This window comes from Onthophagus taurus, chromosome 1 (assembly GCF_036711975.1).
Source record: "Onthophagus taurus isolate NC chromosome 1, IU_Otau_3.0, whole genome shotgun sequence".
Taxonomy (NCBI): Eukaryota; Metazoa; Arthropoda; class Insecta; order Coleoptera; family Scarabaeidae; genus Onthophagus; species Onthophagus taurus.
In genome coordinates, this window is record NC_091966.1 from 42044164 (window position 1) to 42061169 (window position 17006).

At 32.7% G+C, this 17006-nt stretch overlaps 1 protein-coding gene and 1 long non-coding RNA gene across 2 annotated transcripts in view; both read right to left on the bottom strand.

Annotated features, from left to right (window-relative positions):
* LOC111419020 (uncharacterized) overlaps window positions 1-17006 on the bottom strand; it is a 191864-nt gene that overhangs the window by 78437 nt on the left and 96421 nt on the right. Inside the window, exon 2 of the long non-coding RNA XR_011642387.1 lies at window positions 3035-3092. This is a non-coding gene — a long non-coding RNA (uncharacterized lncRNA). The remainder of the gene's footprint in view (window positions 1-3034; window positions 3093-17006) is intronic.
* Window positions 3185-9206, bottom strand: LOC111419017 (uncharacterized protein MCAP_0864-like). Its single transcript, XM_023051756.2, has 3 exons — window positions 8853-9206; window positions 6987-8684; window positions 3185-4001 (listed from the first exon to the last, which is right to left on the bottom strand). Exons 1-3 carry the CDS (start codon window positions 9093-9095, stop codon window positions 3954-3956), a joined length of 1989 nt encoding a protein of 662 aa, XP_022907524.2. The 5' UTR covers window positions 9096-9206; the 3' UTR covers window positions 3185-3953.

Genomic DNA, 17006 nt, shown 5'->3' on the forward strand with positions numbered 1-17006 from the left:
AGGGGAACATAAACTTATGTTCAAAACAAAAAATAAAATCTGATGTAATGGCAGAAGAATTGAGCATCTTTTTCACACGTATTGATGAGTGGTGGTCCAAATAGCCCAATGATTACATGAACTGTGTAAAATCGAAGGTGAACTCGTTTGTACTGGTTCTACGAATGAATTAGAGATATTTAATACTATAATGCAACTCAATAATAGTTACTCAGAACGTTATTATGGTATGTCAACGAGTATTTTAAAATTTATTGCTACATCATTGTTGAACAATTAAATATTGTTATCAACAAATGTATTCAACAGTTCATTTTCCCTAATGATCTAAAAATTGCGAGAATATCTCCCATATACAAGAAAAGTGATGTAAATGATCCTAACAATTTTCGACCAATCTATAAATAGCTATCTTACTAATAATGTCAAAACTTTTTGAGCATCTGTTGAAATCGTGTCTTCTTGACTATTTGTACAAGAAAGATGTTTTCAGTAAGCATCAATATGGCTATGAAAGGAAATCCTCCACAACTAAAGCTCTAATTGATCTACATAAGTAAATTATTAATGGTTTTAATGAGTCAAAAAAAATTAAGATACTGTTAAAGAAACTGGAATATTATGGCATCAGACACCCCACGATAACAGTGTTTCAATCGTACCTAGAAAATCGAAGACAAGTGGTCCAAGTTGGAAATAATAGATCGACCTTGAGAAGTGTGGAAATCGGTGTATCTTGGGACCAATTTTATTCCTTTAATATGTAAACGATCTTCCGGAAACTCTGAACATGTGTAAGACGATAATGTATGCAGATGACACAACATTGATAAATATATCTAGTTAAGCTGAAGAGCTACACGAATATGAAGGTTTCAGTCAAAAGGTTGCTGCAGATTGGTTTAAAACGAACAAACCTAAGCTGAATGAAAATAAGACACAAAAAATTGATTTTAGTACTAAAACAAATAATAATGTCTCGGCAGTTAAATTACTGGGGCTGCAGTTTGAAAGCTCTTTGAAATGGAATCTACAGGTGAACGTAATAGGAAAGAAACTTAGCTCAGTAGTTTACCAACTTAGAACACTTATAAGCCTAACATATTTGCAAATAGTGATGGTAATTACTCGAATTTCCAGAGTGTGATGTCATATAGCATTCTGTTTTGGGGAAGTTCATCAGGAGCCGAGCGTATACTCTTAATTCAGAAAATGTTGTAAGAACGCTATTCAAAGCTAATGAACTAGAAAGTTGTAGGCCACTTTTTATAAAATTAAAAATAATGTCCGTTTACTCGTTGCACATTTATAAATGTTTGATGTTCGTAAAAGAAAATCTGAATGGTATATTATGCCGAGAGGAGTTACATAACTACAGTTGTGCTTGTGCTTGTGCTTGCGCAACATTCAGAAAGAAAACAATGTTTTAAAGACTATGTACTTGTTGGGTAGTTGAGTGAAGTTTTCCTCCAAAATTTGTATTAATCTTTTGTGCACTAATTGTTCAACTATCTTTGACATTACCGATAACAACGAAATTGGTCTGTATGAGGTAACGTAGTTAGGTGATTTTCCTGATTTAGGTATTACAATGACCTCTATTGCTTTCCAGAGAGTTGGGAGACATTTCTGCCTAAAGGCGGCATTCTACCGGTTTATTAGCTTAGTTGATACTTTTTTTGCTGATAGAAATAGTATCCGTTATGCATTAGACATAAACTGATTAGGTCAAAAAATTTTTAAAATGTATTAACTATAACTATGTAATTAAGATTTATAAGACAAAAATCTAAAAGTCTCATTCCATAACTATTTCTTTTCTTTCCTCCAAAGATTCCTATCAGATTTCCATATTTTGAACTTCTTTCTCCAATTCGAGCATTATAATCTCATAGAATTAAAATATCTCCAGCTGCATCTTCAACTATTTTATTTAGTTTCTGCCAAAATTGATCTTTTATATTAGCTATCTCATCTTCATCTAATCTGTTTATAATTGTTATTATAATTTTTATTGTTATTCCGTTTAAATGATTTTCCTAATTTGAATTTATATATTTTTTTGTTGTTTTCCAATTCGTGACATGTGGTACGACGTTCGGCTCGTGTTATTTATAAGATGAATTTAAGATTAATTGAAACCGGATATATTATTAACGGATTAAACGCTAACATAATCCATAAACTGAAATTATTATTCTTTTTAATCTCTTACTTTTCAGTTTAGCAACAAATATTCAAATATCCAAATGCTTAAAGTATTTGCAAGACTTCTACCGGCAATTTCATATAACTCGCAATATATGACCATAGTTACGAAACTAATGCACTTGCAACTGTCCCACATAAAATGCAACATAGCTTAATAGTACTAGATTTTAAATGCAACTTTAGCCGTCTTTACAGACGTGCGGCTAAACCCAAACGATTCTAGTTATAGGTATAGTGTTAGTTCTAGTGTTAGTCCAGTTTTATTTGTTATTCTAGATTGTTGTATATTTTTATTGAGCTATAACGGCGTTCCCCGTATTGATCCGTTATATCGAGATTGTACAGTAATGTCAAATTATATTGATTTGTTTCATGTTATGTAGGACAAAGTAAGTAGGTAGGCCCTGGTTTCTATGGAAATATATTTTTGTATATTGCATCTTCTATTGCCTCTTCTTTCTATAACCTCTATCTATTTCATACAGTTCCCTCCCCTTTTTCTTTGTTCTTCATACCGATATCTCCAAGTCATTTATAAATTGTGAACGTCAATGTCATATAAAAATTATTGAGTGTTGGTCGTGCAAGTCTGTATGTATTGTTTTCTTCAATTCTTAGCATTAAATTTGAACTTAACTATATTAAGCTTAGTTAAGTAGAATGTTGTCAAACATCAACGTTTCAACCTTAAATTACAAGTCTCTCTGAATCACAAAGTTGTCAATGATTATTGGTATATATATATTTTCATAATCCCTCTTATTGCATAAATGAAGTAAACACGCACGTTTTTTTGTTGTCATGGTTTAATCAATATGCTTACCTATTTGTGTATTCACCTCCAGCATTGGAATAGCACACAATGGGACAGGAAACATAATCTGAAAAAAAAAAATAAAGAAATTATATATTTATTTTTATATATCAAATAAGGTAAATACCTATTTAAATACATTAATCACTTCAAAATTAAGCATTTCTACCAAACATAAGTTTTTTGATACGTGTTGAGTCCAAGTATTCCAAGAAACGAACAAGATGAAAATAACTCCGTACACTTTACAATTTAACATACAAATATATCAATTTTTTTATATTTACATATCACAATTCAAACACCTTCAAGTTCAAATATATACCAGCGTGTTAACTCCTATATAAATTTCGTGAAATTAGGCGGTCTATAATTAACCACACGCCTCTTAATTTAATATTAATAATACACCAGCAGTGGCGGTATCAGCGCAGACACCCTTAATTACCCGAAGAAGATTAAGGTTGAATGTCATTACGTGGCGCTTTAATTGCCGGGACGTCGAAAGATGGACATTACGTGACGTACACAAATTTGGGGGGAAAAAAAAGTTTAAAACCACCTGATACATTCGTAAAAACAGTTCATTTATAAATAATACATTAAAGTATTCGTTAACCTGGAAATAATTTTATTCGATTATTTTTTATAAAAAACACGATTTTTTTTAATATACCTTGGAGAAAGGCTAAATAAACAACAGCCGGTAAAAATGGAGAAATTGTGCACGTATCCACACCTCCATTTTCACCTTCCGAGTTTATTCACCGCCTCGGAAACCTTTAATAATGCACGCCTCTTTCCGTAACATTATTAGAGCCGATTATATATCGCTACCAAAATGTTGGTAATTTTTGTGTTCGAAACAACTTAAATTGAAACTAATTTAAATATAACAAATTAACATTTAACTTAACTAATTAATAAATTAATTATCTTTTTGTGGAGGTGAAACTGCTGTTAAATCAACCAACTCCTAAAAAAGAACATGTTTTAAAAACTACTATTTTAATTAACCTCTGTAGGGATAGCACTGTACTACGCAACGAAGTTCGTGGGGTAAGTTTTAATACGCAAAAATTAATTTTTAAGTTCGGTTTTAAAACGCTCAATCAGCATCAACTTTAATCGAATGTTAATTGATTAAAAATGTGATTCAAGCCAAATATTAATGTTATGGTAAATCAAAAATGGGTTTTATAAAAGTTAACTAACAGAAAATGTATATTATGGTGATGAAATATATAATATATATTATGTATACATTAACAAACAGCGGGTGTACTGAATGAAAATGAAGAAGTGTTTTAAAGAAAAATGTTTGCAAAATGTTGCTCGAGCCCTCTTCCAGGACCTTAGCTTGCATTCCCCCCCCAATGTTGTTCTCCTTCAACTTAGAAGGCCCAGAAGATTCCGTCCATCATCACTCACTGCGTCTTTTCGACATTTCTGTAGCTCACCCACAGGTATCCTTCTCTGCATTCGTGCATTAGGCGTTTTTTTTAGAAGTCTCGTTGTAAGGCCCGTTGTATTCTGAGCAATTCGGAAAAAAGTGGTATCTTTGAATAGTTGGTATATTTCCTTATTTCTATGTCTTCCGTGGTATCCCTAAATATTGCCCCAAATATAAAAACTTTTTAGCCTTTCAATATCATTCTCTATGATGACATTCTGTGTTTGAATGGACCTGACTGACCTTATTTGAGTATGCATCTTCTTACATTACATTCCATTAAATAGACTACATATCGGGTAGGCGGACCAACCAACCTTGCACCGCGACCCTAACGATCTATTGTAACCCAAAAATTGAGAATCTGATACGGTTAACAGCAGGGTATTGGCATAAAACATGCTCAACCGTCTCTGCTTTCTTCGCACATAGTCGGCATTCAACATCATCGGCTAAACACAACAAGTGGAGGTGTGCTTTTAATCGGCAATGCTCAGTAAAGACACCCATTAGAACTCTTATACTGCTAAAAGCAAGTTCTAAAAAGTTCCCGGGTTTGACAGTGGCAATGTTAATAAACACCTTAGCATGTCTCATTCCAGGAGAACTGGTTCACAGTAGGCGAAGTCTTTCTTCAGCTCACAGTCCAATCCTATATTTAGCCATCGCAAATGATAAACCAACTGCTGGTTCCGGTCTCACAAACGCTTTAGCGCTGCCCTCTTGTGCTAGCTCATCTGCCGCTTCATTGCCAGCAACCCCAGAGTGACCCGGAACCCAGATCAGAGAAACTCTGTTACCACATCTCAGTGCGTTTAATGTTCTCTTGCAATCATTAACCAGAGCCGACACCGTTTTCACGGCTTGCAGCACCTGGAGAAAATTCATACTGTCATGTTCTTCACCCTTCTCTCAAGAAGGATTTTAGCACCCATATCAATAGCAAATACTTCCGCCTGAAATACAGTACGTACCCAGGCTGTAGGCTTGCTTAATTCGAGGTGTCTGGCAGTATACTCTTGCTCCGACCCCTTCCGACGTTTTTGATCCATCTGTGAACATGCAAATATCTGCCTGAACCAGAGAATTTTTATTTTCGATCCAGGACTGCCGCTCAGGCAGCACAATCTGGTATCGAACATTAATCATTGGTAGTGATCCCGCCAAATCTGACGGCATTGATAGCACAGTATCAGTGCTTATAATGTCTTCCGCAGCCCATTGGTAGGACATGTCGGAACAGTTTTGAGCATATTGCTTAAATCTGTAAATGGTCTTTCTCTAGCCACTTTCTCTGTATGCAAATGCAGAGGAGATAGGCCAAGCAGAACCTCTATTGCTAGAGTTGGCGTTGTGCTTATCGCACCAGAAATTGCCAATCCAGCTGCCCGTTGAATTCTTGAAGTCTGTCGGACTTTCCTATACCAGGATGCTGCTCCGTATGTCATAGGTCTAACCACAGTCACATAGAGCCAGTACAGTCTTTCAGAGGTAAGACCCCAATTTTTTCTACAAAAACTACGACAAGTCCACAAGGATAGTCTAGCTTTGTGCATCTTCTACTCCTGCATTCGTACGACTCATAATATTCACATCGTCTGCATATGCAACCCGCACAGTTGTCTTAAAATGAATTCAAACGTTAGGTTGCATAGAGTTGTGGTCATCCCATACCCCTATTTCAGTTCACGTGTTATTGTGAAAGGATGTGTTAGCTCATAATTTATTCGCACCCTAGCTTCAGTATTCTCCATTGTAGCTTTTACGAAACGTATTAATTGAGATGGCAGGGACAGCTTGTGTGGGATTTGTTATTATGTATGTTTATTTTGTTTCTAGGCATTAAGGATCTGTTTTACTGTGTATATTTGGTAAATTGTGGACCTTCCGCATCTATAACTGGTTTGATATTCACTAATAACGGTATTTGATTTAGGTTGCAGCAGCTCATTGATGATGTGTCTATATATGTGTAAGTGTGAAATGGTGAGATACTGCGTTTCACATTCATCTTCACTTTGGTTACATGTCCAAACAATTTTGGCTTTTATCTTATGTATTGAAAATATTTGCAAATTGGTAGACTGAGATGGAACTCGATTGGACTACCCATAGGAGAAGTTGTTTGGATTGGCAGATTAATATTTGATAGGACATATTAGTGGGAAACCAATATAGCCAATGGGTGAGACTTAGATATGTCGAGTATGAAACCAAACCTTCCTTCCTAAGACAAAAGTTACCATTCTTATCGCGTGAAGGCAGAGCATCCATCAGCCAGGAAACAACTTACACTGGAAAGTTTGTAGCCAACATCGTTTGCCGTCGAGGCGTTACATTAATAATAGAGCGCGAACCCGATATTTATAAAACCCATTCAAAATTTCACATTAAACTCTTAATCAAAACTTTAAAAAACCGAGCCTTAATATATCGTCTTAGATATATTAAATAGTAAATAAGTACACTCCCTAAAGAGGTTAAATAATCCAATTAAAATAATTTTACCCCAGCCGGTTTAGGTTCTTCAACATTATCAGTATCTAAAAACTGCTTAAACATCTGATCAAAACTATCTTGACTGGTAACAGAAGCATTCCCTAACGCAGGCTCAAAAGTAACTTTTTTCCCACCACCCCCAACATTTTCATTAGGACTCTTCAAAATCCCTCTTTGCATCGGTTGGTTTGACCGCGCTACATCTCTTCGCGGATTTACAACCTCCATTTTCATCCTATTCAAAACCGACGATAAATGCACATTCTCTCTCTCAATTTCGTTACATTTCTCGTAAGTTTGGTCTGCGTATTGTTTCTTTAAAAGAGCCTTAGTATTAATCTCCTCAATCCTATTTTCCAAATTTTTCAATTCCACATTTTTCTCTTCCAAAATTTTCTCCTCATTATTAATTAACGCATCTTGTTCAGACATAAAAGTTTCAAAATCATTTTGTAATTTTTCTTTATTCTCTTTGTAAAATCGTTCTTTTTCTTTGTATAGATTCGTGGTGAAATCTTCGGTTTCTTTTAATTCCTTTTTAACATTTTCCATGAGATCAAATTTGTGTTTTTTGGTTTCGTACTGTTGTTTAAGAGTTGCGTGGGTGTTTTGTAAATCTTCGAGTAAATTGGTTAACTCGGTTAATTGGTGTTTATTTATTTCTAGGTCAGCTAGAGCTGAGGCGAAAAGTTCCGAATCAGTGTAAGCTTTAGCTTTGAGATCGTCAAGAATTAATTTGTTGGAAGAAATGTTTTCGTGTAATTCGGTTAAAGTAGTTTTGGAAGTGGATATTTTTTGATTTAAAGTTTCATTTTCATCTTTTACATTTTCAAGGTTTACTTTTAATGATTCAATTTGGTTCGAATAAGATTCGCAAGTTTCTTTTAATTGACTTAATTGTTTTTGCCCTTCAATTTTAAGGGTTTCTAATTGTTCTTTATTGTTTATAACTATATTTGTGAGTTCAACATTTTTATTTTTTTCCTCATCTAATCGCTTTTTTGATTCATCATAAACTTTATTAGTTTCATTGAGAGTTTCTAACGACTCTTTTAACATATTTTTATTTATTTCTAATTCATTTTTAAATGATTCCAATTTCAACTTTAAATCTTCATTTTTTAAATTAACTTTTTCTTTAACCTCAATTAACCCCCTCTTTTTATCTTCCAAATCAGACTTTTTTAACTCCATATCATCAAGATTCTTTTTTTTATCTTCAATACGACTCAAAATTTTATTCTTTTCATCCCGTTTTTCTTTAAGAGCATTTTTAGCCTCAATTAATAAACGTTTTTGTTCATCTAAAGTTTCTTGTCGCATCTTTCGATTTTTCTCAACACTTTCCTTCTTTTCCTCAAGTTTTCTTTGTAATATTTCCTTTTTCTCTTGATAGTGCGTCTTCATTAAGCTCTCTTCAAGATCTAGTTTACGCATTTCTTCATCAAAACGTCTTTTCCTATCAAAAGCTTCGTTTAAACGTACCGCAACCTCTTCACATTTTTCGTTAAGAACTTTTATCACCTCCGGGACGTTTTTAAAATCTTCCTTGAGCATTTCAATATCGATATTTTGTAAAGCACGACGTGATTCCATCTCGCCAACATCTTGATTAAGCTCATCAATACGATTTTGAAGAATTTCGGAGTGTTTGGTGGCTTCTTCCAGTTTTAATTCAGTCGTTGATAATTTTACGTCGAATTTCGTCTTAAAAAAGAAAAATTAATTATAAAAAATCTGCTTCCAATTAAATTTGAATGAACATTTATTTTAGGTTGTCAACACTGACGTATCAATGACAGCAACTAGGGACATTTGACATTAAAAAGTTTAATGAAAATTTCAAGGTCAATTAAAAATAATTAATTTTCTCACCTTACAATTAATTAAATCTTTAATCGCTCTGTTTACAAGAGACAATACATTTGCAGTAGAAGCCATCGAAAAACTTTCAATATCAACGAGTTCACCTTCGTTTTCTTTAGAAATGAGGTTAGATTCCCCGACGATTTCTTGAACCGCTTCAATTTCGCAAGAAGTACTCGCGACCACCTTTTCTTGCTCTACATTCATGCGGGTTAACTCGCATTGCTTATTTTCCCCGATTTTCTTATCCATTTTCGTCACAATAACACAGCACAAAATTAACAACAACAATTTTCTCGCACAAATTTAATGTTGTGAGAGAAGTCACTTACGTTGCTAAGCAACGAGTTTCTTGACACATACGAGATGTAATGGCGGGAAAAAATAAAATTTAAATTTAAATGTTAAAATTAAATTAATCAAAAAATAAAAAGAACAGTAAATAAACAAGTAATAACCAGTAAAATTAGTTACTTAGGTACTTTATAAAGAAAGCGTTTTCATTAGGGTTTGAAAAATTTTTACGATCTCCGTGATTATCCCTTCACGCAAGGTTCCCATTTTAATGAGAAGAAAAGAAGTTGCGGTTAGTGGTGGGTTCTTGGCGCGCGCGCGAAACAACAAATCGTATAAATTAAAGTTTAACCGACCATTACCGGGTGGCGAGCAATTAAGCGGGTTGAATTATGCAGGCGAAACGAGGCGGAAGGCCGTTATTAAACGCGAATCAATTTCAATTTCGCATTAATTCCTGGGGCGAACGCGTTATATGCCGCTTGGCCACCACCGGTAACGTTCCGGGGCGACGAAAAAGGCGTGTTCTAACAGGTGTCCGCGATCAGGTAGAGAGCCGTTCTCTAAATTTCATCGTTTTAATCTGCCATGTAATCAGGAAGTGAGAAGTTTTTTTTCGCTGTGTGTTAATTCCTCCAAAGAGGGCTTTGAACCCTCTTTTAGGGTCTTGTATTATTTAATAATACAGGTTTAATTACGATTCGTTATTCTTCTCCAAACGTAGTATTTCCATAGCTAATATGCAGTTGATTTGACATTAGTGAGTTTCCTATATTGATGATTCTGCTGCTGAACCTCAATTTGGAACATAAATGCAGAAAAGAAGTTATGGCAGCTTACCATCTTTTATGCTGCTCAGTAAGGAACTGAGGAATACAGCAACAAGTCGTCAAAAGTAATCTATTGGGGAGTACAACCCTTTCGACCACCCCTTTGCAGAAACAATTTCTCTTTGGCACAGACAGCATGCCACAGCTTACCACATCTTGAAAAGACATCCACTACGGTGTTTCAGCTCATCGATATTATTTGATGCAATCTTTGATAAACAACATATCACTGTGAAAAAGAACCACGCCAACAACTTACAACACATTTTTGGAAAATTGCTGCTAATGAGAGGTGAGACGTAATTTGGGCGATTCAGAAGTGATCCCCATAGACTGGTATAAACTCAAATATTCCAGTCATATACTAAATGAAGAAGACCATGTCCTCGTAGACCAGCCGAGGTAATGCCATCATCCATCTAAAAATAGCTTTTCTGAAACCACTCCACCCAGCTTAACGCTCAACCTCAATGGAATGACACCGAAATTGATACACGTGTTGGGATTCTGTTCCAATGAACATTGAATGAATGAACAAAAGTTTGTCAAAAAGTTACTTGAACAGCACAGATACTCTCAAATACTCTCAAAGTTAGAATATAGTCAGTGGCATAGAAATTACAAGATATAGAATGAAGATATTTTGATTTTTCTAATTTTTATGATTTTCAACACCATATTTGTTTTATCTCGAGAACGGTTAGAGATACAACTTTCAACAAAGAGTACCTTTTTTATTTAATACACTTCAAATAGTCTATAAATACCCTCAAAATTAGAATATAGTCAGTGGCCTAGAACTTACGAGATGGTAAATGGAGATGCTGTCATTTTTGTGGATTTTATGGTTCTCAATACAAAATTTCTTTTATCTCGAGAACGGTTGGAGATACAACTTTTAACAAAGAGTACCTTTTTTATTTAATACATTCCAAACAGTCTATAAATACTCTCAAAATTACAATATATTCAGTGGCGTAGAAGTTACGAAATGGTAAATGAAGATATTGTCATTTTTCAGGATTTTATGGTTCTGAATACAAAATTTCTTTTATCTCGAGAACGGTTAGAGATACAACTTTCAACAAAGAGTACCTTTTTTATTTAATACACTTCAAATAGTCTATAAATACTCTCAAAATTAGAATATAGTCAGTGGCCTAGAAGTTACGAGATGGTAAATGGAGATGCTGTCATTTTTGTGGATTTTATGGTTCTCAATACAAAATTTCTTTTATCTCGAGAACGGTTGGAGATACAACTTTTAACAAAGAGTATCTTTTTTATTTAATACATTCCAAACAGTCTATAAATACTCTCAAAATTACAATATAGTCAGTGGCGTAGAAGTTACGAAATGATAAATGAAGATATTGTCATTTTTCAGGATTTTATGGTTTTCAACACAAAATTTCTTTTATCTCGAGAACGGTTAGAGATACAACTTTCAACAAAGAGTACCTTTTTTATTTAATACACTTCAAATAGTCTATAAATACTCTCAAAATTAGAATATAGTCAGTGACCTAGAAGTTACGAGATGGTAAATGGAGATGCTGTCATTTTTGTGGATTTTATGGTTCTCAATACAAAATTTCTTTTATCTCGAGAACGATTGGAGATACAACTTTTAACAAAGAGTACCTTTTTTATTTAATACATTCCAAACAGTCTATAAATACTCTCAAAATTACAATATAGTCAGTGGCGTAGAAGTTACGAGATGGTAAATGGAGATGCTGTCATTTTTGTGGATTTTATGGTTCTCAATACAAAATTTCTTTTATCTCGAGAACGGTTAGAGATACAACTTTTAACAAAGAGTACCTTTTTTATTTAATACATTCCAAACAGTCTATAAATACTCTCAAAATTACAATATAGTCAGTGGCGTAGAAGTTACGAAATGGTAAATGAAGATATTGTCATTTTTCAGGATTTTATGGTTTTCTACACAAAATCTCTTTTATCTCGAGAACGGTTAGAGATACAAGTTTTAACAAAGAGTACCTTTTTTATGCAAAATACTCCAAGCACTCTATAATTACTCTCAAAATTAGAATATAGTCAGTGGCATAGAAATTACAAGATGAAGGATGAAGATATTGTGATTTTTCTGGATTTTATGGTTTTCAACACAAAATTTCTTTTATCTCGAGAACGGTTGTGGATACAACTTTTAACAGAGAGTACCTTTTCTTTGCAAAATACTCCAAGCACTCTATAATTACTCTCAAAATTAAAATATAGTCAGTGGCATAGAAGTTACAAGATATAGAATGAAGATATTGTGATTTATGGTTCTCAATGTAAAATTTATTATTTAATTTAATTATTTTATCTCAAGAACGGTTGAGGATACGACTTTTAACAAAGAGTACCATATTTATGCAAAATAATCCTAGCGCTCTATAATTACTCTCAAAATTAAAATATAGTCAGTGGTATAGAAGTTACAAAATGTAGAATGAAGATATTGTGATTTTTCTAATTTTTATGATTTTTAACACAATATTGCTTTTATCTCGAGAACGGTTAGAGATACAACTTTCAACAAACAGTACCTTTCTTATTTAATACACTCCAAACAGTCTATAAATACTCTCAAAATTACAATATTGTCAGTGGCGTAGAAGTTACGAGGTGGTAAATGAAGATATTGTCATGTTTCTGGATTTTATGGTTTTCAACAAAAATCTTTTTTATCTTGAGAACGGTTCGAGATACAACTTATAATAAAGAGCACCTTATTTATGTAAAGCATTTCACACAGTCTAAGAATATTCTCGAAATTAAGATTTAGTCAGTGGCGTAGAAGTTAGAAGATATTGCAATTTTTCTTAATTTTATTATTTTCAACATAAAATCTTTTTATCTCGAGAATGAGTAGAGATACAACATTCCTCAAAGAATACCTTTTTATGTGAAACACTTCACACAGTCTAAATATATTCTCGAAGTTAAAATATAGTCAGTGGCGTAGAAGTTACAGCATGCGGAATAAAGATATTGTCATAATACACAATCTTTTTATCTCAAGAACGATACAACTTTTAACAAAAAGTATCTTTTTTGTATAAAATACTTTAGACAATTCATATATATTATTAAAGTTAAAATTTAATCAGTGGCGTACACAACTACATATTTTCTTTAGTTTCCTCATTTTTTTTTAATTCCCCTACACTCCTTTTAAAATCATTACCAATTAATTTAATAAATCGCCTATTTAATCGAGTTCTTTCAACTTTCTTCCGTTTTGTATTCATAGATTTTTTATTATGATCGTTCAAATTCATCATCAAATCTCCTCGAGTAACTTTTAAAGTATTTTTTAGATTTAAGGAGTTACCTTCAATTTCTTTTATAAAATCTTGATGGATTTCGTCATTTGGTTTAACACCAATTTCAATTTCAACGTTTTCTTTATGCTCCGACCTTTTAAAACTGTCCAAACTTTTCGATTTTTCTTGCGTTATCCCGAGAATTTGTCGTTTTTCGATGAAATCGATTACATTTTTTAAACCGATTATTTCAATGTTTAAAAACCCAATTTTTTCGTGGGGATATTTCATCGATAATAAAGGATACTCGTTTGTGCGTTTCGAATTTATTTGAGAGAGATAAACGTTTGAGTAGCCCAATTCGAAACAAATCGGGATTTTGTTGAGATCAACTCTTGGTTCTTCAACAACGATAAATTTAATGTATTTATTTGTTGTTATCATTTTCGAAATTGTTCTGTAATCTTTTATGTTTCTTTTAATATCGAATTTGAAGGTGGTCATTGCGTTAAAAATCGTTGAGTAATCCGAGGATAAAGGAAAATTTAATGTTTCAAGCCCTTTTCTGTCTAAAAACGAATATTCGATGTAATACGTCATATTTGGTTTTAAAATTAGCCCAAAATCTTCATTAAATCTCAACGAGTTTATGATAATCGTAATCGGGGTTTGATACAACAATTTTATTGGAATATTTGGAACTGAAGATGACGATTTTTTTAAATTAATTTGATTTGTGGTCGATATTGGGAAAAGATCGAAAAGATATTCTTGATTATCATCACTTTTAGAATTTGATGTTGAAGTTTTAATTTCCACCTCATTTTTAATCCCCTCATATTGAATACTTTGCAAATTTGAGTAAGAATTAACGATAATTCTATTAATAGAACTCTCACAATTCTTATTTAATTTATATTGAATCAATAATCGCCCAATATTCTTCATCTTACTTCCCGAACAACATTTATGTTTACTAATACAAAGTAAATCCAAGCACTTTCCCAGATGTACGTTTAAATTCTCCGAGCAATCACACAAATTTAACTCGCTAAATCCCACCAATTTTTCTTTACTCGGATAAATCGCAAAAACATCAAAATGAATGATGCGTTCATTGAAAAACGTTGAATCATTTATAGGGATATTATAAGTGTATAATTCGCCAATAGGAATTTCGTTACCACAAACTTGCACGATCCTCGTAGTCGCGTCTTTATCCATGAATCTCCATCGTAACTTAACTCCAATACACTTGCTGTAACTTCCTCTAACATCTTTCAGTGCTCGGTCGGCCAGAATAACCGTGTCGATCATAATTTCAAACTTTCGAGTCTCTAACTCTAATCTGTTGCTGTTACTTCGAACACTATTGGAATCTCCGTAGTCTATTCGACGAAGAAAAATTGATTCGGAAGAATCAGATGATGTTGATGAACATTCGCGAGCTCGCGACCGCAAAAGTTTACTTCCAATTGATTTAAAATCTGTACCTATTGATTGTGGAGGTGACATTATAAAAAAATTTTGTTAAAATTTTGAAAGATAAATAACAATTTGAGGTTGATGTGAATAAATAATTAATCTTGGAGGTTCAGTTAATTAATGATAGATGGCGTAAATTATTGTACTAATTCTACTCTTTGCTAAATGTTCTATTGAGAGAACTTGAGAGAGATGAAACTGGCAATGTCGTCATTCTACATCTTGTAACTTCTGCGCCACTGATTACATCTCATTTTCGAGAACATTTTTAGGTTGGGTGAAGTGTTTTACATAAAAAAGGTATTCTTTGAGAAATGTTGTATCTCTACTTATTCTCGAGATAAAAAGATTTTATGTTGAAAATAATAAAATTAAGAAAAATGGCAATATCTTCATTTTCCATCTTCTAATTTCTACGCCACTGACTAAATCTTAATTTCGAGAATATTTTTAGACTGTGTGAAATGTGTTGCATAAAAAAGGTACTCTTTAGTAAAAGTTGTATGTCCAACCATTCTTGAGATAAAAAAGATTTTGTGTTGAGAACCATAAAATCCAGAAAAATGACAATATCTTCATTTTCCATCATGGAACTTCTCGCCACTGATTACATCTCATTTTCGAGGACATTTTTAGGTTGGGTGAAGTGTTTTACATAAGAAAGGTATTCTTTGTTAAATGCTGTAACTCGAATAGTTCTCGAGATAAAGAAGATTTTGTGTTGAATACAATAAAAACCTGAAAAATTGCAATATCTTAATTTTCCATCTTATAACTTCTACGCCACTGGTTATATCTTAATTTCGAGAATATTTTTAGACCGGGTGAAGTGTTTTACATAAAAAAGGTATTCTTTGTTAAATGCTGTAACTCGAATCGTTCTTGAGATAAAGAAGATTTTGTTTTGAAAACAATAAAAACCTAAAAAATTGCAATATCTTAATTTTCCATCTAATAACTTCTACGCCACTGACTATATCTTAACTTCGAGAATATTTTTAAACTATGTTAAGTGTTCTACACAAAAAATGTACTCTTTATTACAAGTTGTATTTCGAACCGACTCGAGATTAAAACGATTTTGTGTTGAGAACCATAAAATCCAGATAAATAACAATATCTTCATTTCACATCTTGTAACTTTTGCGCAACTGGCTATATTCTACATTTAAGAGTATTTATAGACTGTTTGGAGTATTTTACTTAAAAAATGTACTCTTTATTATAAGTTGTATCTCAAACCGTTATCAAAATAAAAAAGGTTTTTGTTGAGAACAATAAGATCCAAATAAATGGCAAAATCTTCATTTTCTATCATGTAACTTCTACGCCACTGATTACATCTCATTTTCGAGAATATTCTTAGGTTGGGTGAAGTGTTTTATGTAAAAAGGTATTCTTTGTTAAATGCTGTAACTCGAATAGTTCTCGAGATAAAGAAGATTTTGTGTTGAATACAATAAAAACCTGAAAAATTGCAATATCTTAATTTTTCATCTTATAACTTCTACGCCACTGGTTATATCTTAATTTCGAGAATATTTTTAGACTGTTTGAAATGTTTTACATAAAAAAGGTACTCTTTATTATAAGTTGTATCTCGAACCGTTCTCAAGATAAAAAAGATTTTTGTTGAGAACTATCAAATCCAGATAAATGACAATATCTTAATTTTCCATCTTGTAACTTCTACGCCACTGATTATATCTCATTTTCGAGAATATTTTTAGACCGTGTGAAGTGTTTTACATAAAAAAGGTATTCTGTGTTAAATGCTGTAACTCGAATTGTTCTGGAGATAAAGAAGATTTTGTGTTGAATACAATAAAAACCTGAAAAATTGCAATATCTTAATTTTTCGTCTTATAACATCTACGCCAATGGCTGTATCTTAACTTCGAGAATATTTTTAGACCATGTGAAGTGTTTTACATAAAAAAGGTATTCTTTGTTAAATGCTGTAACTCGAATCGTTCTTGAGATAAAGAAGATTTTGTGTTGAAAACAATAACAACCTGAAAAATTGCAATATCTTAATTTTCCATCTAATAACTTCTACGCCACTGACTATATTTTAATTTCGAGAATATTTTTAAACTATGTGAAGTGTTCTACACAAAAAAGTACTCTTTATTAAAAGTTGTATTTCGAACTGATCTCGAGATTAAAACGATTTTGTGTTGAGAACCATAAAATTCAGATAAATAACAATATCTTCATTTTACATCTTGTAACTTTTGCGCAACTTGCTATATTCTACTTTTAGGAGT